The 26,214-nt window shown below is 49.6% G+C and overlaps 1 protein-coding gene across 7 annotated transcripts in view; it reads right to left on the minus strand.

Moving 5' to 3' along the window:
• vps13b (vacuolar protein sorting 13 homolog B) overlaps positions 1 to 26,214 on the minus strand; it is a 220,605-nt gene that overhangs the window by 104,444 nt on the left and 89,947 nt on the right. For 6 of the 7 annotated variants that reach the window (XM_081714207.1, XM_035525873.2, XM_035525874.2 and 3 more), the window contains exons 20-22: positions 25,069 to 25,181; positions 23,607 to 23,745; positions 13,176 to 13,303 (exon numbers count right to left, since the gene is read on the minus strand). In XM_081714207.1, the coding sequence (XP_081570333.1) occupies positions 13,176 to 13,303; positions 23,607 to 23,745; positions 25,069 to 25,181 (380 nt within the window). Of the gene's footprint in view, positions 1 to 13,175; positions 13,304 to 23,606; positions 23,746 to 25,068; positions 25,182 to 26,214 lie in introns of those variants that run through there. The other variant, XR_014123789.1, reaches the window with a different exon arrangement.

Here is a 26,214-nt window from a genome sequence, read left to right on the forward strand (position 1 = left end):
ACATGAATCTATAATACAGGTGTACCTAATAAAGGGTGTTTAGTGAGGGTAGGCCTCCAGAAAGGGTCAGCAGTGAGATGTTTGGTGAATGGGATCAGGCTATGTGAAATATGCTGTTTGCTTTTCCAAATCCCCCAGACGTTCAAGCAGTCATCTTGAGCTTTCACTTTAACCTTAAGCAGATAATGGGATGGTAGGAGCTGTGTGCAAAACGTGACACGTGACAATAAGGGAACGCACCACGCACACTTAACTTCATGGGACAGAACAGTCAAATGTGGAAGGCAGTGTGAAGTGTGTGCCAGAGAGGGGGATATATTGTTACATGCTTGTCTAATGCAGTTTCCTCTTTGCTTAAGTGTTCAAAGATCCATGTGAAACCAGAGTGCATTCACACACCAACACATTGGATACCGCTTTGATGTACTCTACACACATGCGCACGCACGCACACACACACTATAGATATGTCTGTTGCAGCAGCTACAGATTTTATACACACACACACACACACACACACACACACACACACACACACCTCACCTGCAGTATGGAATAATGTTACACTGTTCTGCTTTAAAACATCTGTGTCCTTCACACACCACATGTAAAAACACCTCCAGTCCTCAAAAAGAAGCCGTGTGGAAATACTCTATACACACACAGTTCTGTTTCACCCGGACTGCTTCTAATCATAAAAACGGCCTGACGTTTCTCCAAAAGGGCTGATGACCAAATCATGTAGAAGCATTGTGTGTAGAGAGAAAAAAAACACTAAATTACTGACTCTCTGAAAGAGTCTGGTTATGATGCGACCACTGCTACGCATGTTCAGGCAACATATGTAACTGAGTGGCACACACAAGTAAGAAGAGTGTGTTCCCACACCGCTAAGAAGAGTGTATTTGCACACCAAGAAGAGTGCATTCCCACACCGCTAAGAATAGTGTGTTCCCACACCACTAAGAGTGTGTTCCCACACCACTAAGAAGAGTGTATTTGCACACCAGTAAGAAGAGTGCATTCCCACACCGCTAAGAAGAGTGTGTTCCCACACCACTAAGAGTGTGTTCCCACACCACTAAGAAGAGTGTATTTGCACACCAGTAAGAAGAGTGTGTTCCCACACCACTAAAGGCGAGCGTATTCCCACACCACTAAAGACGAGTGTATTCCCACACCACTAAGAAGAGTGTATTTGCACACCAGTAAGAAGAGTGTATTTGCACACCAGTAAGAAGAGTGTGTTCCCACACCACTAAAGGCGAGCGTATTCCCACACCACTAAGAAGAGTGTATTTGCACACCAGTAAGAAGGGTGCGTTCACACACCAGTAAGAAGGGTGCGTTCACACACCAGTAAGAAGGGTGCGTTCACACACCAGTAAGAAAAGTGTATTCAAACACCGCAAAGAAGAGTGTATTCCCACACTGCTAAGAAGAGTGTTTGCACTCCAGTAAGAAGAGTGTGTTCACACACCAGTAAGAGGAGTACGTTCACACACCAGTAAGAGGAGTACGTTCACACACCAGTAAGAGGGGTGCGTTCACACACCAGTAAGAAAGGTGCGTTCACACACCAGTAAGAAGGGTGCGTTCAAACACCAGTAAGAAGAGTGTGTTCACACACCAGTAAGAAGAGTGTATTCCCACACTGCTAAGAAGAGTGTTTGCACTCCACTAAGAAGAGTGTTTTCCCACACCAGTAAGAAGGGTGCGTTCACACACCAGTAAGAAGAGTACGTTCACACACCAGTAAGAAGGGTGCGTTCACACACCAGTAAGAAGAGTGTGTTCCCTGAGCATGGAGGAGCTGTTCCACCCCTGATTGAATATCTTACTGTCTGCTCTATATTTGTCAGAAACAGCAGCCATCAAGAAGGACAAGTCACAATTTTTCAACTAGCACGACTTTTCCTATATTATAATTACATATGGGATGACCATGTTTGTCAAAATGCTGAATTTTTCACATTGAAGACGTAAAATGCACCGTTGTGTCAGTGGTCAAAAGCTGGTGACCATGCAGGATTTTAGCTCGCTGGGATTGTTACTTTATTTCTGTTTTCTACAGCTGGACTCAGATCAGCGAGCTGGCACTTCGTTAAGGCTGTCTTTGAATGGCTGCCTAAGGTCCCCGGATCCCTGTGTTCGGTGCTTGTAGAAATCAGAAGTGTTATAAGAAACAATGTGCATTTTTGCCGTTTCACAAGCGCCCTGCTCCCAAAGCCCTGTCAGCCAAAACTAGCCATTTAATACATTGTATACATCTAATATCCATCAATATATCCACACAGTCAGAAGGCCACTACATTCAACTAACTTCTAACCCTAATACTCCATTTTCAGACACCCCTCAACATTCTAATACCCCTTTTATACTACCATAAGTAGGCTCAGTAAGTGTGTAGGAAAGTGATGTGGCTAAGTACTTCTGGACTATTAAGGCTGTGTACTACTAGACTTCTAGACATTATTTCTGCATTTCAGACCTAAACAAACAACTCTCTCCACCAAACCGCTTACAGCCTGTGTGTGGTAAGTGACTAGTAGTGCAGATAAAATTGCTAAAGGGGAAATAACAATCTGAGTCATATTTTATTTGGCATACTCCATTTGCATTCATGACACCAGAAAAATAAATGTTTGGGTTGAGTGACAGAGCACCATTTTGGTTAACATGGATCCCTTTTGTGCTGGTTGACAGTGTGCCCATGTCAATAGTGACACAGATTATTATTCTTGACCCAACATAAAAACTAGTCAACCAACCTAAAGTGTCCCCATTGCTACAAAATCCGCCTAAACAAGACATGGAAAGAAATATATGTTTACCATTTATTCTTAGCTCTGGCTTTAACCAACAAATTTAAACGTAAAGCACAAAGTAGACTAATGCTGTGGCACTTTCGGTGGATCAGCTTGCTAGGTAGCATGTCTCTACCAAGCACGTCTCCAAGCATTGTTCTAAGGAGTAAGACAAAGATGACCACTACAGTGGGAGTTAATGCACACAACTGCAGAGTCACTACAGTGGGAGTTAATGCACACAACTGCAGAGTCACTACAGTGGGAGTTAATGCACACAACTGCAGAGTCACTACAGTGGGAGTTAATGCACACAACTGTAGAGTCACTACAGTGGGAGTTAACGCACACAACTGCAGAGTCAGTACAGTGGGAGTTAATGCACACAACTGCAGAGTCACTACAGTGGGAGTTAATGCACACAACTGCAGAGTCAGTACAGTGGGAGTTAACGCACACAACTGCAGAGTCAGTACAGTGGGAGTTAATGCACACAACTGCAGAGTCACTACAGTGGGAGTTAACGTACACAACTGCAGAGTCACTACAGTGGGAGTTAATGCACACAACTGCAGAGTCAGTACAGTGGGAGTTAACGTACACAACTGCAGAGTCACTACAGTGGGAGTTAATGCACACAACTGCAGAGTCAGTACAGTGGGAGTTAACGTACACAACTGCAGTCTCACTACAGTGGGAGTTAATGTAAACAACTGCAGAGTCACTACAGTGGGAGTTAATGCACACAACTGCAGAGTCACTACAGTGGGAGTTAATGTAAACAACTGCAGAGTCACTACAGTGGGAGTTAATGCACACAACCGCAGAGTCACTACTATGTGAGATAATGTACACAACCGCAGAGTCAATACTATGTGAGATAATGTACACAACTGCAGAGTCACTACTATGTGAGATAATGTACACAACTGCAGAGTCACTACAGTGGGAGTTAATGCACACAACTGCAGAGTCAATACAGTGGGAGTTAATGCACACAACTGCAGAGCCAATACAGTGGGAGTTAATGCACACAACTGCAGAGTCAATACAGTGGGAGTTAACGTAAACAAATGCAGGGTCACTACAGTGAGAGTTAATGCACACAACTGCAAAGTCACTACAGTGGGAGTTACACAACTGCACACAGCTGCACACAGCTGCAGAGTCACTACAGTGGGAGTTACACAACTGCACAGTCACTACAGTGGGAATTAATGTACACAACTGCAGAGTCACTACAATGGGAGTTAAGGTACACAACTGCAGAGTCACTACAGTGGGAATTAATGTACACAACTGCAGAGTCACTACAGTGGGAGGTTATGCACTTTATGCAGACAGCTCTACAGCATCAGGCAGGCACTCAACTTCATCAGTGCCAGCATTCGAATGAGAATGAGCACTGAAATTGAATGCAAAAAGTAGCAGTTTGCGTGTGTGAGACAGAGTGAGAGAACGCGAGGGAGTGTGAGCAAGTAAGAGAACAGAGCATAGTCACGCTTGAAGGCCAGTGAGTCAGAGCTGCTGGAGGGTGCTGGCAGGCAGATGAGGAGGAGGACTGATGAAGAGCATGTATGACCACTGAGGTCAGAACCTCCCATCTGTGTGAAAGCCATCGCTCTGCCAAAACCAATGACTCCTTATTCAGTGAATGTGTGTGTGAGAGAGGACAGGTCAATGTGTGTCCAGGCGCTCGAGCATGACCACGCAGTGATTCAGGGTGGAAAGTGTGCTTATAGCCAGACGAATGTCCATGCCACTGGGACCTCAGTGTGTGTACACGCGGGGCTCACATTTCGGAGAGATCATCGTTTTCTGTTGGACCCTGAACAGACAGGAAGGTTCTCAGAACTGGGTTTAGCTCTGAAGGACTGGAAAGCAAGTGTAAGCAGTTATAGAACTGGAAGCAAAATGTGGAGCAGATATAAAGACTGATCCTGATACAGACAAGCTTTCAGGTTCAGGTCCAAGCAAATAGGTTTCTTCATCATGTTAACAAAACATTACAACAGTTTTAATCGTCTAATTATATGATCTTGACACTGACACTGTAAGACACTGTTTCTACCAGATGAGACATTTGGTTGCTTTGCTGCTAGATGTTACTACCACATTAAGCCCGAGGTCATGTTCTCACTGAATAAAACGTATGGTTTCATTCCTCGCATTGCTAACACAGAGCACGCTAGCGAAACAAGAGGGTGAGTTAGGTCACACAGACAGAAGCGGAGAGTTGGCCTTCAGGTACTCGCGTCCCCTGATGCACTGGATATGACCTTCACTCTAAATATGAAAACTCAGTAGAAGTTATTCTGAGTTTTGCCTAAATATAGTCTGATTACAGCCATTTTCCATGAGCAGGTCGTGGGCCACAAGGAGAGGTGTGTGTGCATTCAGTACTGCCGCACACGGCTAAGACCCATTACGCAAGATCTACAGCAGAGCGGGGGGAAACACTCCAACTCAACAAATCCCACACTTTTTACCCCAAACTGAATTCAAATGTTTTCATGGAAAAGTATGTTGGGGTTTTTTTGGGGCTTTTTTTTGTTTTTTTTTTGTTAAGGCATGGGTTTTGGGGTTTTTTTTTTGTTTTGTTTTGTCTTTAAATATTGAGAGTGACTGACAGCCGTGGCACCCTGCGTACAACGGCCCTGCTTAACAGACCCGCCTGTCGGGAGTCAGCACAGATAATGGGTCCCTGTAGGGCTACAGGACCACTGAGAAACAGACAGAAGACTGTCAGTTTGAGAACTGCAGATCAGTAACTGGACTGATCCTAGACTACGAAATCCTTCTGTGGAAACACACTTATTCCAATGCACCAAAGCATTCTTGGGAGAACAGCAGAAACACTCTCGCTCTGTTTGCCTCCGACACACACGCACACACACAAACATAACTGCACACATAAGGAAATCCATCTGTGGTCATAAAGCTGGTCAAGGATAGATGTGGACGAAAGAGGAAAAGAGAGAAATAAATTTTGGTCCCCAGCCAGAGCACCTGAATTAACATTTCCTCCCCTACTCTCCAGATTAAAACAGAGAGAGAGAAAGACTGAGAGACAGATACAGAGAAAAGGGGAGAGGGAGAGAGATTTGAAGGGATGGGAGACAGGGATAATAAATGGATGGATAGAGCATTGTCTGGCCATTCTGTGGGAAGAGTTTCCTGTAAGAGGTGGCACCTGCAAAGGCAGGGAGCCCAGATGAATACTGCACCCCCACCCTGAAACCGCCTCATCACCTCCGTCGGCCAACGCTGGAGCCACTACAACTCTGTCTGTGTGTGTGTGTGTGTGTGTGTGTGTGTGTGTGTGTGTGTGTTCGTCCACGGTTTTTACACTGCTCCCAAAACGGCCACTCTTGAATGTGTCCTCGGGGTGAAATTACAAGTCTGAAGTTGTGCAGCAGGAGGTGCAGCTGCTGGTGTGCGGTGTTTGTGCAGGCAGCCCGCACACCCTCGCCGCCGCCCTGTGCCGAGTCCATCCGGCCCGGTGGACGGCCAGGACCAGCCCGCGCTGCGCGCGAGCGGCTACGACAACATCAGCTTTGGCAGGGCTTTCAGTCAACTGCCAAATGATGCTGAAAGAGCTGGGCACTTGTCCACAATAAAAACGACTTGGCCAATTTAGAATCAGGGGGCCAGGCACATTACACGTGCTATAACCCCCATTTCTGAACATTTACCACCCCGCAGGGGATGTAGCAGCAGAGCTGGGTGTGAAGGGAGGAGTCTGTTTTCGTGTCTGGGAGAGTTCCTAATGGCTGTAGTCCGTGCACCAGGCCGGGCTGGAGAGGGCTCGTTCCGTGATCAGTCCTGCGAGCTGGTCACCTGCGCTCGGTGCCTCTGAATCGCAGCCTGCGGGACAGAAAGCGAGCGTGCAGCGGTTCTGCTGGCTGTTTCACGGCTGCGCGGGACCTGCCAACGGTCTGAGGTGACGCCTCAACACCGGCGCGCGTGACCCAGATGCCCGGGACCTCGACGCCCGACCTGCTGCAGCTACACCCAAACCTGTTCTATCCTTCCGTGTAACCTGCGATATTAATCCGAGCTTTAAGATGAGTGATTGCGGGACAGTACGTGCTTGCGCAACCGCATCGCGCTCTCCTACGCTGGCTTCCAGATCAGCGCCTTGAGGACTGCCACGATAAACAACACTCCGTCCAATCCTACGGCCACTCTGACCCCTGCGGTAATCGCATCGAAGGAGAGAGTAGAGGAGAGGAGAGAATCTACAAACATATGGGCAATTAGGTCTGTCTCCAACACTAAAAACCCATAAGCCCCTTATCCACCCAGCTCCAATCGCTCGTACCATTTTATATCCCCCTAATTGCTAATGCATTAGATTAGGTCACTATTAAACTATTCAACAAAAAAAGTGAACGATTCCATTAACGAAGAAAATATGTGGCGGGGCCATCGACGTGAAGAGTCTCTCTGGAGTCCCGGGACGAGCCTCTGATCCAAGCGGCGATACGAGTGAATGAATGAACTAATGAACGAATGAATGTTAGACTTATATAGTGCCTTTCTCAGAACCCAAGGACTCTTTACAGTCAAAACACAGCTTTAGCATCCCAGGCAGCGCGCCGGCGAGAAGACGGGTAATGGCACTCTGCAGCGTTTACTTCAGCACATAAACACACAAACACCTTTCTACTCACGCCTAAACACGCCTGCGTACCACGTCCTCACGGCCTTGGCAGTGAAGGTGGCAAGCAGGGAAAATAAACCCCGGTGGCGGGGGGGCGGCTGCGTTTGTTTGTGCGGGGCGTCCCATTAGCCCGGCGGCCGCAGTGCTGTTCGGGCTCTGACAGCTGCGTTTGTTGATCTAAGGCCGCGATGCTTTCAAGCGCCGCTGCTCGCTGCCGGGCCCTCGATACAGGTGCGAGGACCGAGAGCGGCGACCGACTGGACTCAGAGTCTCTGTGCGCAAAGTCTACAGCGGGCACAGCGAAGACACGGCGCGCAGCGGACACAACGAAGACACGGCGCGCAGCGGACACAGCACAGAAGCATGTCAGGTAGGGAACGAAGCCCATTTAGTCCTCCTGGGCTGTCAGGACATCATCTCTCATCAGCCTGATTTCGCAGTGAGCTTGAGCAGAGGAGAATGTGAGTTCTCCATGATGTTTTGAGATACAACCTCCACACATACAGTTAGAGCATTCTGTTGTCCCATCTCCTCAAACAAAACGCCTTTACTGTCAGGTCATTTAGTATTCAGTCCTTTTCTTTACGGCACACATCACCCCTGTGTGTCGAAGTAGGAGGTGAAGGTGACTTCAGCTTGAGAGAAGGAACGAAGCCAAAGCTCGGGTAGGGGAAGGGCCGTCGGGATCAGGGCTGAGCGAGGTCACGGAGACTTCACGGAGGACGGAGGAGAAGGGAGGACGACGCCCTAAACTCCCTAAACGGCTAACGACAGCTCCGATGTCGCGTCGCTGATTCAGATCAGATGCAAACAGAGACTAACAGAGACGTCTCTGCTATAAGCAGTGGGGAACGTGAGAGGTGCTCGGGGACTCGACTCAAACTTTGTTTGGGAGGCAGGGGGGACCCGGCAAGAGGAAATTACTGAACAGTTATCCTGCTCGCACGCGCAGGGCCGCTCTCTCCGCTCCACAATGCCCACGAACGCACGACCTTTCCGCTTACACACTCGGTCACGCTCCATCCACAGGCAGTTTGGTGGTAGTAGTACACTACTGTTCTCGTCGCCAGGACGAAACGACATGCGACAGGCCAAACTCCTTCGCTGACACTAAATAAAGGCTTAACGGGCCCTGCAGGTCAGGATGCACCGAGAAGGGCGCGGACCGCTCCGAGTCGTACGCCTGCGCTCGGCTCTCCGAGGGGTCTCCGGGAAGCCGAACCGGAGCTGTAATCCCAAATCGTGTGACAATTCCAAGACCTGACAGAGGTGGGGAGGGGTGGAGGGGGTGTCCGGAGGGGGTTTAAGACGGGATGAGGAGGGAAACGGGGTGAAGTAATGAGTGTGAGTGAGGCACTCCAGCCCGGGGGTCAGATCCTGTTCATGGAAACCATCTGGCTCGCTCCCTGCGAGCCACACCAAACACAAACCATCTCTCCCAGAAAAAACAGCGCAGAGAGAAAATATCCTCCTCATTAATGCATGGCAGCTGCACCGGGCGGCGTTACTTCATTGTTCCATGGCAACGGCCTCTCTGTTGCAGGAGATCCCCTTTCAGTTTTGGTAGCAACGTGCTGCCCTGCCAAGGCTTGAACACATTCACGTGTTAAATAGAAGGAATTATTGAAAAATTCCTGAAATAGAATCACCTCTCTCGCTCGGCTCGAGGTAGGGAGCGGAGCGCTGAGAGAGTGACAGAGCCTCCCTGCAGAGAGAGAGGTAGGGAGGGAGGGACGAGTGAGTCAGGTCTCCAGGGTGGAGGTCAAACGGCCGTCGCAGGTCAGGATGGGCTACTGGGGCCGGGGTGTCAATCCACAGTCACGCCTACAGAAACCACATATAGCCAAGACCCACTGACCAAACACCAAAAACTCTTTGCAGACCAGTCATAACCTAGTCCCACTGACCCAACACTAATCTCTAAAGACCAGTCATAGCTAAGCCCCACCGACCAAACACCAATAACCTGTAGAGCTGTCATATCTAAGTTCCACTGACTGAACACCACTAGCACTGTAGAGACCTCTCACACTGATAATACAGTAAACCCTATAAAGAACACTAGCGCTGATCTCACACAGACCGAAGCCAGTGTGACAGCACTGAAGGACTTAGTTCCACACTCGGCTAGCAGTTGGGAACATACTGTGCAGAGAAACTATATATGAACATTTTATTTAAAGTTTAGACACGCACAAGAACAAGAACAATTTGCCAATTCAGTCACGGAAGAGAAGCAACAAGCGCAAACACCCATTCCCTTATAAAAGAGACCACCACACTGGCGATAGTGTGTTTATGATACTGGGTACTGGCCAGACAGTTTGGGAAGGGCCCCCATGGAAGCATATATTGATCAAGAGAGAATGTGTCACTCTGGTAAGCATGTTGGTGTCACCATTTTATTTTCGTTCCTTTTAAACGGACACGCAAGTTCTGAGGCCGCAGAATTACCAGAATTAATCAATCGTTCTCAAACTATAAATCTCAGAATTAACATCACATAGAATGTTATAAATGTTATAAATTTGTCACTTTAATCATTCAGGATACAAACATATGGTAAGATTATACAATCAAATTTAGTGATTATTCAACCATATCAGAAACAGTGAATCTCTAGTTTCTGAGAAAAGTAAGTAGCACTAACAATTCCACTGGGTTCCATCATCGCGTGTGCTTGCTGACTTCTTTGGGGGAAACGTAAGCCGAAGTTTCAACACCCAGGAACCTGCTGGTTTTGGGATAACGAATGAATAAAATGTAATGTGTACCCAGATGTTAAACTGGGAATTTGTCCTTTTGAGTTTTAATTCATTATTGAGGATCCTGTTGACAGACTTACAAGGGAGGTATTTGAATGCCTCACCTCCCAGACTGCACTGGCAGATACTTGCTATACTTGCAAATGTTGTTTAGATCATTCTTTCCACAAATAAGTGTCTCCTTAGTATTTTCTCCCCCAAACGTCCAAAATTAAGATATTTTTCATAATACTTAAAGACAGAGTTTAAAAAGCATTTTTTTAAACTGAAGTTTTTAATGCTTCAAATGCCATTGCAGTGCAATGAACTGTACAGAGCATTTGTGCTTTAGCTCAGCGAAAAGCACTGAGAATTTCCAATGATGACACAGCACCTACTGGACATTTGCCTACTCTGTACCGACAACTGCTTACCTTACGCAGACCCTACGCACAAATTGTACAGAGATCACTTACACCTAATTGCAACAGTGCAGCTAACTTTACAGAAGCCAGTAGTAGCTTAGCTCAACTGAATAAACACCTGTAACACTGCAGAGATTGAAGACAACCATTTCTGCAGAGATCTTGAGCAGACTACTGGTCCTACAGACAGCAAAAACCGGCAACCCTAGACACTTACAAAGCCAGAGTTTAAACAATGCCCTCTGCTAACTCACTGCTAATGCTAGAGACCAAAAACCATGTTAATATCCAAATGGAGTCTAATGAATTCTATTTACATGAACATAAGTGTTAGGTCAGTGAGGTTACACTGAGACCGTATGCATTTTAGCCGAACGAGCAGGTTTGACACAGCGAGTGTACTAGCTGGGTGAGCAGATCTGGAGTAGTGTGTGTTAGCTGAGTGAGTGTGTTTGAGGGGGTTATGTGTATTAGCGGTGTGTGACGGTATGTGTGGGAAAGCCATTACAGCTGCTGCTTTCTGCGGACCATCTGAACCGATGAGGCAGTGTTTGGTCAGTGAGCAGATCCTCTCTCACACTCCCCTCGTCTAGCACACTGTAAAGGGATCGGTGACTCTCACACACCTCATCTGGTCCCGGCATCACGCCTACTGTGGCCCGGTGGGGCAGGGCTGCTCGGGGCATCAGCAACCACTGCTGCTGGGTTTCACAGCCACTAAAAAGGGCCATCACGTGCCGTGTAAAAAAAACAACATCTCAGGCATGGAAGCACACGGTGGGAGAGAGGAGGCAAGCAGAGCAGCAGGGGGTGGAGGAGCAGGGGGTGGAGGAGCAGGGGGTGGAGGAGCACATCTTTCACTGTAACACTAACCCCTCAACTCATCACCTCTACATCCTCAATCATCCAATCACACAAACAAAATTATCCACATTTATTACCAACTAAACAAATTGATAAACAATCCAGTTCTGGTTTCTTGGGTGGGTTATTAATAAGGATATATTAACAGTGGCCGTCAAAGCACGGGCAGGGGTGATTATGTTGGCGCTAAAATATGTAGGAAATATAACTATGCAACTCAGAGCAGATAGCGGCACTGTGATCAAACTACCTTGTCCAAGTAACACGCTGCCGGCCATGCATGTGGATGTTCTTGGAATGTATTTATAAATTCTCAAATCCTCTTAGGAACATAACAAGAACATTCTTATATAGCAAACAGTGCACATTTGTGGCAGCAGCAGTTAACAGAAGAATTTTCTGTTTACCCAGAGATGCCCCTACTAACCCCTCTACAAGTCTCGTCAATCCACGATCCACCCCCACCCCAAAACACACACGCACTCTTCTGTTTAAAAACAAAAGTATTTTTGTAAAAAAAAAAAATAAAAAATTTAAATGAAGGAACCAACCAAAGGTTAAAATTCTCAGGCTGTCCAAGGAAATAAATACATGCCAATAGTCATGCATATGCAGGCACGCACACGCACGCAAGCTTGAGTGCACACGTCAGCAAGACTGGGGCGCTTCGGTGAGGGATTATGACAGAAGGCTTCTTCCAGGCTGGGTTCTTATGTCGGTTGAGCAGTCCTGAGGCAAGCAGTGCATTGTGTGTGTGTTTGTGGGTGCACATGTTATGGGCAAGGCTGGCAGTGCTGTTGGGTACACTGCATTAGAGAGTGTTAACTAGGTGGTGTTGGGTGCTGTAGTGTAAGGTGGTGTAGGGTTGCGTGGTTTAGGGTTGTTCCTGTAGTGTAAGGTGGCGTTGAGTACTGTGTTTGGGTTTGGGTCATGTAGAGTTGTACCTGTAGTGTAAGGGGCTGCTGGGTAATGTGGTGTTGGGTTAGGTGATGTAGGGTTGTACCTGTAGTGTAAGGTGGTGTTGGGTAGGGTGGTGTAGGGTTGTACCTGTAGTGTAAGGTGGTGTTGGGTAGGGTGGTGTAGGGTTGGGTGGAGTTGGGTTGGGTGGTGTTGGGTTGGGTGGTGTAGGGTTGTACCTGTAGTGTAAGGTGGTGTTGGGTAGGGCGGTGTATGGTTAGGTGGAGTTGGGTTGGGTGGTGTAGGGTTGTACCTGTAGTGTAAGGTGGTGTTGGGTAGGGTGGTGTAGGGTTGGGTGGAGTTGGGTTGGGTGGTGTAGGGTTGTACCTGTAGTGTAAGGTGGTGTTGGGTAGGGTGGTGTAGGGTTGGGTGGAGTTGGGTTGGGTGGTGTAGGGTTGTACCTGTAGTGTAAGGTGGTGTTGGGTAGGGTGGTGTAGGGTTGGGTGGAGTTGGGTTGGGTGGTGTAGGGTTGTACCTGTAGTGTAAGGCGGTGTTGGGTAGGGTGGTGTAGGGTTGGGTGGAGTTGGGTTGGGTGGTGTAGGGTTGTACCTGTAGTGTAAGGTGGTGTTGGGTAGGGTGGTGTAGGGTTGTACCTGTAGTGTAAGGTGGTGTTGGGTAGGGTGGTGTAGGGTTGGGTGGTGTAGGGTTGTACCTGTAGTGTAAGGCGGTGTTGGGTAGGGTGGTGTAGGGTTGGGTGGTGTAGGGTTGTACCTGTAGTGTAAGGCGTTTAACAGCATCCCACACGCTTGCCATCAGCTCCTTCATGCGCTCTTCTGAAGACACCATGTGCTCAGCAGATGACCGCATCACCTTCACCGGGATAGAGAGAGGGCGAGATTCTACACACACACACACACACACACACACACACACACACACACACACACACACACACAATCTAGTTAGTCTAGTTAGGTTAGTTTAGTCACATTTTTAGACAGTTTTAGGCATACTGGACACATCGGCAGACAAATGTATGGCAGAGTGAGCACATCACGTCTCCTGCCTGTAGGTTGGTGATCACATGAATCTGCTGAACTTTTCCTGTACAGCAAATGACTACTGGGAGAATCAGCACTCATAAAACATACAAAGGCCTTGAGTGCTGCAGTGAGCTATTCTCACACACACACACACACACACACACCTTTACACAATCTCAGACAGGCACGAACACACGCCAGTTCCCACAGTGCTTTAGGCTACTTGTCTATCCCTGAAGGTTGGACGGTGGACTACTCTCTCCCATGCAGTCTGAGAGAACGATGTTAAAGTGATCAGCGAGAAGTGAGTGCGTGTGTGTGTGGGAGAGAGATCTCTGCGGAGGCATTTAACTATACTGGGTGATTTAGAGGGTTAGCTGCTCAGCTGCTGCCGTCTCCTCAAACAGCGGTGAGGTCATCGACATGAAAATACCTCAAAAACAGCAGAGCCCAGGGGGGGTTGCCATGACCACACCGCTCTTTCCACGGTGACGAAAGAACGCGTTATCGTGGCATCAGACCCTCGCAGGGGGTGGTGGGATCCACAGAAGTGTGTGTGTGTGTGTGTGTGAGCGTGTGTGCGTGTAATACATACAGACGGCAGAAGAAAATTTAAAAAAAATGACAGAAGAGAGAAACGATGTAAAGGCCTGTGTCTCTCATGTGGGTCGTGTGGGCACAGACAGACAGCCTCTTCCAGATGGGTTGGGTACCCCTCAGAGCTGCGTGTGTCTCTGGGGTTGGTAATCACTGTCTGTTCCCCACTCTCCTGATGTGACCATCCAAACCCCAACCACACAGCCAGAAAACATGTATTTCAGGTTTTTAGCGTTTCCCGGTGTTGCTCTAAGCTAAGGCAGCAATTTAGGTTACTGGTGTCCCCACTCTGTTCCTCTACAGCACAGAGCAAAGCCATCCAGGCCGTATGCGGAGACGAGGCGTAGGAAGACACGCAAACATAGAGCTGAAGGTGACGGAGAACTGTGCAGCGAAAGTTCTGCTGGGAGTGGTTTGGATCAATTAGAAAAGTGGCGATTGTTATAGCCCTTGCATGGGGTGCCACTCTGTTTAGGAGACTAATTAAATGCACGCAGTTGCCCAGAGAGCACAGCGCTGAGGACCGACACAAATATGGTTTTGCGTATTTGAGCGTACCATGCGCGTGCTTGAGTGTGCGTCCAAGAGACGGGAGGGCTCGAAACGTGAGGACTCCAAGACCGCAGCCTTAACAAGGCTCCTGAGGCCCAAACCAGGATCCACATCTCTCCTCCCTGGCTCCCTTTCTGTCTCTGTTCATCTGCACTCCATCCCTCCCCAACGTTTACGGACGCGTTAAATTACATCAACAGGCTTTTTTTTTTTTTGCTTTTTTCCGAGGAGCCCGTGCTCCTTCTGCACTACCACCCCCTTTCGTTTGGGGTCCACCAAAACAAGTGAGCCATAAAGCGAGCGCTTTACTGGACTGTTATGAAAGTGAGGCCTCCAGCATGGCCCAGTAACAGTGACAGGAAGCGGCTTGGCCCTGGCTGTGCCACACGCTGGAACTCGCCACCCCTGTGACAGCACTCAGCCGCAGGGCTGTAAAAATCACCCCCCACCCGTCCCCGCACGCAAGCATGCCGGAACGTTCCGGCTCTGTTGGTTTACGACCGAGCCGAGTGGCGTGCGTGCGGCTCCAGCTGCAGCGGGACACATCGCTGCAAGATCTCATGAAATCCCCCCCAATGCCCGACCCCCCGGACGTGGGCTGCTGTTTGTTTGAATATTCCTCCAGCTTCCATCTGTTTAATAACTGGAGAGGCTTAAAAAAAAAACTAATGATATATATAGTAGCTAATATTCAGTAAAACAAGACGACACACAATACTGTGTGAGCTAAGATAAGCAGTTGGATCCTGGACATGGACACTGTGTGTAGGTACAGTGGGAGACGGAGAAGGGACGCGTAGAGCGGGGCAGCAGGAGGCGGAGGAGACGGGACGCGAGGAGCGGGGCAGCAGGAGGCGGAGGAGATGGGACGCGTGGAGCGGGGCAGAAGGAGGCGGAGGAGACGGGACGCGTGGAGCGGGGCAGCAGGAGGCGGAGGAGACGGGACGCGTGGAGCGGGGCAGAAGGAGGCGGAAGAGACGGGACGCGTGGAGCGGGGCAGCAGGAGGCGGAGGAGACGGGACGCGAGGAGCGGGGCAGCAGGAGGCGGAGGAGACGGGACGCGTGGAGCGGGGCAGCAGGAGGCGGAGGAGACGGGACGCGTGGAGCGGGGCAGCAGGAGGCGGAGGAGACGGGACGCGAGGAGCGGGACAGTAGGAAGCGGAGGAGACGGGACGCGTAGAGCGGGACAGTAGGAAGCGGGACGCGTAGAGCAGGACAGCAGGAGGCAGAGGAGACGGGACGTGTAGAGCGGGACAGTAGGAAGCGGGACGCGTAGAGCGGGACAGCAGGAGGCGGAGGAGACGGGACGCGTAGAGCGGGACAGTAGGAAGCGGAGGAGACGGGACGCGTAGAGCGGGACAGTAGGAAGCGGGACGCGTAGAGCTGGCTGGGTCGTGTTCGCTAGCTGCGTGGCTTATTTTAACCTCCTGCCACAGTCCAGGACTGTTTTGGGTTCAAAAACCTCACACCCCGGGGGCCGTGCCTTACCAAACCTCTGCTGGGAGCAGAGAAACATTCTCGCCCCTTTTGGAAACCCGTGTGTGAAAGTCTGCCTGTGTCCCAACGCGTGAGCGCACGCGCCTGTGTGTTTGCGTGGTCCGTTCCATTCTAGTTTTCTTTTTTCTTGACCTGTCCTCATTACCTTGATAAATTATTGACACAACGTGAAAAATTAAACTACATAAATAACTGCGCAATGAAAACATTATCCATAACTGGCAGCGGTCGTGGCCAGTAAAAAGCAGCTGCCTTTCATCAGCGCGGTGTGGCGGGCTATAGCGCAGGCAGACACAGGCCTGGCCGGCCGAGAGCTGCTCCCTCTCTCCCTCTCTCCCTCCCTCCTCCGCCCTGCGCTCCTGCGCTCCCGCGCTCCCGCGCCCCCGGGGCTCCTCACTGCTGGGTCGTGGCAACCCTCGGAGCACATCCACACCCATGAGGACCTAGAAAGCCTCTCAGCACATCCCAAAACCAGCAAGGACTTGGCAACGCTCTTAAAACATCCGAACCAAGAAGGCCTGGCCTATAAAACAAACCCACTCTGGAACAATGTGAAGGTCTGCTGTGCGTGATGTTCAGTAAACACATGCATTTCGGCTGAAGCCATCATCAGAGACCCTCCAAACTAATTCCTCTCGGAAACACACACATACACACACACACACACACTCAAATGTAAAGACATGTGTATACACACACGCAGGCACGAAACACATTCAAAACATTACACACACACACACACACACACACACACACACACACACACACATCCCCACCCCCACCCAAACACACCCTACACACACACTCGTGGCAGAGTAGGCTGGTCAGAGAGGGTCCTGTCAGGGCATATGAGCTACATCACAGCCCCTGGCTGGGAACAGCTGGAGCGCCAGGCAGCCATTCCAAATGGCCAATTGGAACCAGAGGCAGTGCATGGCTCTGGCCCTACCCTGTTTACACATGTAAAGTCTTCTTTTTCGTCTCTCTAGGTTTCTTCTCTTTAGTGTGATCTATAAAATGACAAACAGGATGTTAGTTTTATTAGAACCATTCGGAAGTGGAACTTTAAAGGCTTAAAGAGTGTTTCACATCCTGCAAATGAAAGTGACCAGATTTATCACACCACCACGCATCCACACCACCATCTACATACCACCACACATCCACAACACCATCTACACACCACCACACATCCACAGCACCCCACCACCATCTACGCACCACCACACATCCATACCACCATCCCAACACCACCACACATCCATACCATCCGCTACACACCACCACACATCCGTACCTCCACCTACACACCACCACCATCTACGCACCACCACACATCCATACCACCATCCCAACACCACTACACATCCATACCATCCGCTACACACCACCACACATCCGTACCTCCACCTACACACCACCACGCATCCACACCACCACCATCTACGCACCACCACACATCCATACCACCATCCCAACACCACTACACATCCATACCATCCGCTACACACCACCACACATCCGTACCTCCACCTACAAACCACCACGCATCCAAACCACCACCATCCACACACCACCACACATCCATACCACCATCCCAACACCACTACACATCCATACCATCCGCTACACACCACCACACATCCGTACCTCCACCTACACACCACCACGCATCCACACCACCACCATCTACGCACCACCACACATCCATACCACCATCCCAACACCACTACACATCCATACCATCCGCTACACACCACCACACATCCGTACCTCCACCTACAAACCACCACGCATCCACACCACCACCATCTACACACCACCACACATCCATACCACCATCCCAACACCACCACACATCCGTACCTCCACCTACACACCACCACACATCCAAACCACCACCATCCACACACCACCACACATCCATACCACCATCCCAAAACCACTACACATCCATACCATCCGCTACACAACACCACATCCGTACCTCCACCTACACACCACCACGCATCCACACCACCACCATCCACGCACCACCACACATCCATACCACCATCTCAACACCACTACACATCCATACCATCCGCTACACACCACCACACATCCGTACCTCCACCTACACACCACCACACATCCACACCACAATCTACACACCACCACACATCCACAGCACCCCACCACCATCTACGCACCACCACACATCCATACCACCATCCCAACACCACTACACATCCATACCATCCGCTACACACCACCACACATCGGTACCTCCACCTACACACCACCACGCATCCACACCACCACCATCCACACACCACCACACATCCATACCACCATCCCAACACCACCACACATCCGTACCTCCACCTACACACCACCACCATCTACGCACCACCACACATCCATACCACCATCCCAACACCACTACACATCCATACCATCCGCTACACACCACCACACATCGGTACCTCCACCTACACACCACCACGCATCCACACCACCACCATCTACACACCACCACACATCCATACCACCATCCCAAAACCACTACACATCCATACCATCCGCTACACACCACCACACATCCGTACCTCCACCTACACACCACCACGCATCCACACCACCACCATCCACACACCACCACACATCCATACCACCATCTCAACACCACTACACATCCATACCATCCGCTACACACCACCACACATCCGTACCTCCACCTACACACCACCACGCATCCACACCACCACCATCCACACACCACCACACATCCATACCACCATCTCAACACCACTACACATCCATACCATCCGCTACACACCACCACACCACACATCCGTACCTCCACCTACACACCACCACACATCCACACCACCACCATCTACGCACCACCACACATCCATACCACCATCCCAACACCACTACACATCCATACCATCCGCTACACACCACCACACATCCGTACCTCCACCTACAAACCACCACGCATCCAAACCACCACCATCCACACACCACCACACATCCATACCACCATCCCAACACCACTACACATCCATACCATCCGCTACACACCACCACACATCCGTACCTCCACCTACACACCACCACGCATCCACACCACCACCACACATCCATACCACCATCCCAACACCACTACACATCCATACCATCCGCTACACACCACCACACATCCGTACCTCCACCTACACACCACCACGCATCCACACCACCACCATCTACGCACCACCACACATCCATACCACCATCCCAACACCACTACACATCCATACCATCCGCTACACACCACCACACATCCGTACCTCCACCTACAAACCACCACGCATCCACACCACCACCATCTACACACCACCACACATCCATACCACCATCCCAAAACCACTACACATCCATACCATCTGCTACACAACACCACATCCGTACCTCCACCTACACACCACCACGCATCCACACCACCACCATCCACGCACCACCACACATCCATACCACCATCTCAACACCACTACACATCCATACCATCCGCTACACACCACCACACATCCGTACCTCCACCTACACACCACCACACATCCACACCACAATCTACACACCACCACACATCCACAGCACCCCACCACCATCTACGCACCACCACACATCCATACCACCATCCCAACACCACTACACATCCATACCATCCGCTACACACCACCACACATCGGTACCTCCACCTACACACCACCACGCATCCACACCACCACCATCCACACACCACCACACATCCATACCACCATCCCAACACCACTACACATCCATACCATCCGCTACACACCACCACACATCCGTACCTCCACCTACACACCACCACCATCTACGCACCACCACACATCCATACCACCATCCCAACACCACTACACATCCATACCATCCGCTACACACCACCACACATCGGTACCTCCACCTACACACCACCACGCATCCACACCACCACCATCTACACACCACCACACATCCATACCACCATCCCAAAACCACTACACATCCATACCATCCGCTACACACCACCACACATCCGTACCTCCACCTACACACCACCACGCATCCACACCACCACCATCCACACACCACCACACATCCATACCACCATCTCAACACCACTACACATCCATACCATCCGCTACACACCACCACACATCCGTACCTCCACCTACACACCACCACGCATCCACACCACCACCATCCACACACCACCACACATCCATACCACCATCTCAACACCACTACACATCCATACCATCCGCTACACACCACCACACATCCGTACCTCCACCTACACACCACCACGCATCCACACCACAATCTACACAACCAGGCCACACACCACCATCTCCACACCACCACCTACATACCACCAGACCACCCCACATCCACTCCACCACGTTCACCTTTAAACATTGATATTTTGCACACGACCTTTTTATTTTTCATGTTTGTTTCAGGATATGTGTGAAACATCCATTCGGAAACACAAGAATCGATAAACATGATTTTTGACGAAGCTGCTGTGTTAACACAAAAATAAACCGTAGAAGGTACACTGGCGATATGAATGGCAAACACAAAACAGTCTGATGAAAAACATAAACCAGGTAAAACCAGATTTAAAAAGTAATCTGCCATTTGCTGCTTTCCCTAACCTTTGCAGGTATTAGCATTTGTGTGAAAGCAAAAAGCTCTCTAGATTTTTCACAACACGCCAGTTCTTTACTCCCCCTGCGTACAACAGGTGGTTCCCCAACGGTGTATTTGCTCATTCATTCATTTGAACTACAACTGTGTATAACAAAACCTACTCCACTGCCGTAACAATAACGCCTGCGACATATATCCGAAAACGTAAAACCCGACGGCTCGGGAAATGAACATGATGAGAAATGGCCAATAAGCGCACACGAGCACGCTGCTGTGTGAAGCTCTCCGGTCAACCCAAGCGCGATGCTTCCGACTGCTTGGACTGACTTAAAGGCTTGGAGCCCAGCAAGTAAACATGTTTGCCTACCGTCTTCACTAGACCCTCCTCAACCTTACTGCTGTGCCGATACTGGATTCTTCCAGTAGGAGGTCATTCATTCCTTCATATCAGCCTCCCTCCCTTCTTCTGTATAAGTAACACAATAGCACCTTGCAAACGTTTTGGTATGCGCCCACATTTGTTTTTGGCTTGATGGATGTTTTGCGCATACGTCACGCAAGGCACAATGGGGCGTAGTACTATCGTGGATACAGTTATATGGATTAAATGAAGCTTTGATGCAAAGATGGTTTTTAGTAATTGACTTACTTGAGTAATCGCTTCAGCCCTAAACCACATTCACCTCACCACCCACTCACAATCCATCCAATCTAACAGTCGCAATAACATCTCACGCTCTCACATACTAAATACAGCAAATACACTCTCCCTCTTACATACCAAACAAAACTCACTCTCCCTTCTCCCATATGAAAACCTCCCTCATCCTTTCACATACCAAAAACAGCAAACTCATTCAGTTTCACATACCAAACACAAACTGCTCATCCTCTCGCATTCCAAACGCAAACTCACTCAGCTTATCACATACCAAACACTCTCACTATCCCATCACATGCAAAAAGCAGAAATTCACCCCGCTCACATACCAAACCCAGCAAATTCACTCACATGCTCACATTCCAAATACATCAAACTCACACGCACACATACCAAACACAACAGACTCCCTCTCACATAGCCAAGACAAACTCACTCACCCTCTCACACAGCAAACACAAACTCCCTCATCCCCTCACACAGCAAACTCACGCAACCTCTTACACACTAAACCCAGCAAGCTCCCTCACCCTGTCACTTACCAAACCCAGCAAACTCCCTCACCCTCTGCCAGAACACAGTGGAGTGGAGCGAATGTGGGGAGCGTGCCGGCGGCTACTCACACATGCCGAACTCAGGTTTTATTCATTAGACTTAAATCATGCACTGCACAAGCGCTTCACACACAAATCAAATAGACTATTAATTACAGGAAGGACAGAATCTGCAGCAGAGGAGGAAGTGGAGTTAAGCCCAGTTCTGGAGTGTGTGTGTGTGTGTGTGTGTGTGTGTGTGTGTGTGTGTGTTTGTATGTTTGTGCGCGCACATGTGCTGAGTAGCCCGTGTAACCTGACGGCATCCTGCTGTTTTTTGGGTAATGAGAACCACTCTTACCCTCTCTGACTTTTGATTACACTCGGAAACAGTTTGGAAGTGTGCCACATAGGGCTGGCATGGGCGCCTCCCCCGGCCAGGCCGGACACATCCCCCCCACCCCCGGCCCAGGTGGACACGCCCCCCCGGCCCGGGCCCCATCAGCCCTGTCTGCTCCATATCACCTCCACAGCTGGTATTAAGGCTCAATATTATAGACATAACCGCATTAACAGGGTGTGGCACGTTAGTATCGTGTCAGAAACGGGTTCTGCACATCTTGTTCTTTAAGTACTACGTCTTACGGTCCTGGTCCTGGCCATTAGAGGGAGTTTGTGCTGCGAGAGCCTCTGCTTCCAGATCAAAGCCAGAGGAGTGGAGGAGCCCGACCAGGAGTGGGGCGGTCGAGGCTCACGCTGAAGGCAGAGCGACCCGGACTCCTTCCGTGCTCCAGGGCATGCTGGGATCACACCTGCAGCGAGCTCCGCCCGCCCCCGCTGAGTTTTATGTCAGCGCAGTGCTGGGAGGGCAGCGCCGGATTTTGTTTGCCTCGACGAGTGCAGCTTTGTAAGCGATGCTGACACACTGCAGCCTGCTGGACTGAGAGAGTGTTTGTGTGAAGGAGTATCTGTGTGTGTGTGTGTCTGCGAGCGCGCATGCGTGGGCCTGTTTGTCCGGGAGAACTCTACGGGCAGTGTTTACTGAAAGTCATGTTAAGTTCTGCTCTTTGGCGACGAGAGACCTAAACACTGCTGGGATTTGGAAAAGCCATCAAGCCAGATTAAATAACTAAACTTACAAAATATCGAGGCCTCAAAGCTGTACTGTTCTCTTTCTCTCACACGCACACACACACACGTGCACGCAAACACAAACACACGCAAACTCTAATGGAGCATTACGTGTGAGATAATCGCAGTGGTGCTATCTCTCATCATAACAAGCCAAAGACAAAGTGCACTGTTTAAAAGGGACTGCACTAAGAGATCTAAAGCAGTACAAACTGAACTCAACCCTGCCGTCTCTCCCCTTAGCCATACTGTCCTCGAGACTGGAGTGTTTCTGGGAACAAACCTTAAACAGCGAGAAGTGTATGCGTGTGTGGGGTGGTCTTTAGCAGTCAGGAGCTTTTGCTTCATTTGAAACAGCCACTGTGAACAGTATCAGCTACATTAACCTAAGGCTTTTACCACACTGCTGCTGTGACCTGAGAGATATAAGCCCTTTACCTAGAGCGATGTCTTCGTGTCCCTATGTGGTTGTAGTTCTCCTGCGTGTGTTTTAGGGTACCTGTTATGGTCTTAGTTTTGACTGGGCTGCTGGCGTAGTCTGATGCCTGATTGGACAGCTGCTTGGCCAGTGGAGTGCTGCCGACTGATGCTTCATCCTCCCTCCTCTTCATCACCACCATGGGAACCCCGCCTGCAGCCTGAGTGAGGAGAGAGGGAGATAAAACGCATGCCTGCACAAAACACACATTCAGCCTTAACAAAAGTCTACATCTATGGCATCTACAGCACACCATCACTGTGCCACTAACGCAAACAGACAGACAGAGAGAGCGATAATAATGATCACTAGCAATAAGTTACACTGGGATTGGAAGAGAGTGAACCTTATCCTACTCTCAGGGAGAGTGCCGTTATATCATGTTTAAGTGTGTGTGTGTGCGGGTTTTTTTAATATATGTCCTAACATATAAGAGTGTGAGGTGGCACCAGTGTGACAAAGTGTGTTCGTGTGCACAGCACATGACCTGGGAACACACAAACCAGCAGAACATGTCTTCATGTTGAGCTTAGCCTGAGCGTTGGAAACAATCAGCTGCAATATATAACCTTTCATGCATTCTGATGCCTTTACCGCGAACGCTAGTGTTATCACATCCTACGCCTTTACCGCGAACGCTAGTGTTATACTTCTTAGGGTCTTTGGTCAAATACTTCATTTTTAGACAGGCTTTTGCCTCCAGAGTAATCAAGACATACTCCATTTCTTCATGTCCCTTATGGTCCCTTCCAATCTAGACCGAAAACCAAAACATCGGCCCCACTACTGCAAATTCTAGTAGGGCTGAGTCTTGCTGTTTTGGTGACAGCCACCTGGATCTGCTTTGTTCTTGCTCTCTCTCTACTGATCCTGCGCACTCACAGCCAGGGTCTCGTTTCTCTCTCCCCTGTGCTTCTCATCCCTCGCTCCTTTCCTCTGTCACCCCTATCTCCCTGTCCTTCTCTCCTTCGCATTTTTTCCATTCTCATCGCTCATGTAGTCCTTCACCTTTTCGTCCTCTGGCAGATGTGGTACTCTGCAGCGCCTGGCCCCGCCCCCGGCCTCGGCCCCGCCCCCGGCCCTGGTCCTGCCCCTGCCCCTGCCCCTAGCCATGGCCTCAGCCAGGATGGATTGCGGTGACCTTCATCAAAGCCAAAGCCTTAGCACACACATGCAGGAAACAGCACAATCAACCCCACACCCTTATCTGCGTGTAAACGACCGAATCTCCAGCAGAGTGTGCAGAGCTGCGGCAGCGCTGTCTGCAGGGGTAGCAGGCGGGTCTCATCCCAGAGACGCGTGAGCAGTTCTCTCCGCTCTCCAATTAGCCTAAGCAGGGCAGTGAACAGGCAGCAGGCACACACAGCCACAGAAGTCGAGGGTTATCTACACTGTGTCTAAGACGAGAACTTGAGGCAGAGACACAGAGAGGCACAGAGTCAGACACAGAAAGAGAGAGAGAGAGAGAAAGTGATGATCCTACCTGCTGTGTCTGTCGGCTGCCGCTGGGTCTCTGAGACTGGTGCAGCAGCCAAGTGGACAGCACGGGATCCACATTCACAGCAATGCCCTGCACACTGAGCAGAAGCACTGCGCCTACAACACACACACACACACACACACACACACACACACACACACACACACACACAATGATTATCATCAGATTTGGAACACATCACCACAACACACATATTCTGGGAGAATACATGGCCTACCACTCACACATGCACATACTCAGACACAAAAATAGCTAAGATTAATATTATTTATAGTCATAAATAATCCAGTTCTTTTTTAACAACTTAATTGTATTTAATAACTGTATTTATTTGTTATTACACAAACATTTGCATTATTTTCACACACACACACACACACACACATACACAAGCCTAACTGCCTTTCTCAATCAGGTTTGCTTTACAACACACACACCATGACATCCGAAACCCTTTGTTCACTCATACACACACGCACTGGCTCATGGACCGGCTGGGGTTTGGTCCATCATCTGAGAAAGTGCAGAGCACTCCAGCAGGACAGGCGGGAAACTTCACACCAAAAGCCAACAAGAGGAAATTATGCACTGTGATGTCACTTCCTTGGATACCATTGTAGCATGGGTGGCACGTGAACAGTTGCGTGCAGTGCGGGATGACCGATACATGAAGGGAAAACGTCCTGTGATGCCTTTCAGAAAATGTGGCATCAGGCAGGCAGGCTGGTTACAGGCAGCACACGGCTTTGACACACCAACACACCACACTCACCTGCAGATTCACTAGTACTCACAGAATGTTCTGTTCTGTGAAACTGATTATGACCAATTTTACGCTTTTATTTAATTATTTTATTATCTATCTCTCTCCCACTCTCTATCACACTCACACACACACACACACACACACACACACACAGATGTAATGGGTGTGTAAATCGCCTGCTTGGCACCAACATACACTACACATCATATAAGCGTTCAAAGCATGTCACGCAGAGCCAAAAATAACATTTTCTTTTGATAAATGTGTGTGGAACTCGAGACTTTCTGGGGGTTTAGCTGATTCTTAAATAATAATCTTCACCACCAGGCTTGGCCTGATCTAATGGCCCAGGAGTGCAGCCA

The sequence above is a fragment of the Electrophorus electricus genome, chromosome 1 (assembly GCF_041902795.1).
Source record: "Electrophorus electricus isolate QZ-2024a chromosome 1, ASM4190279v1, whole genome shotgun sequence".
Classification (NCBI taxonomy): Eukaryota; Metazoa; Chordata; class Actinopteri; order Gymnotiformes; family Gymnotidae; genus Electrophorus; species Electrophorus electricus.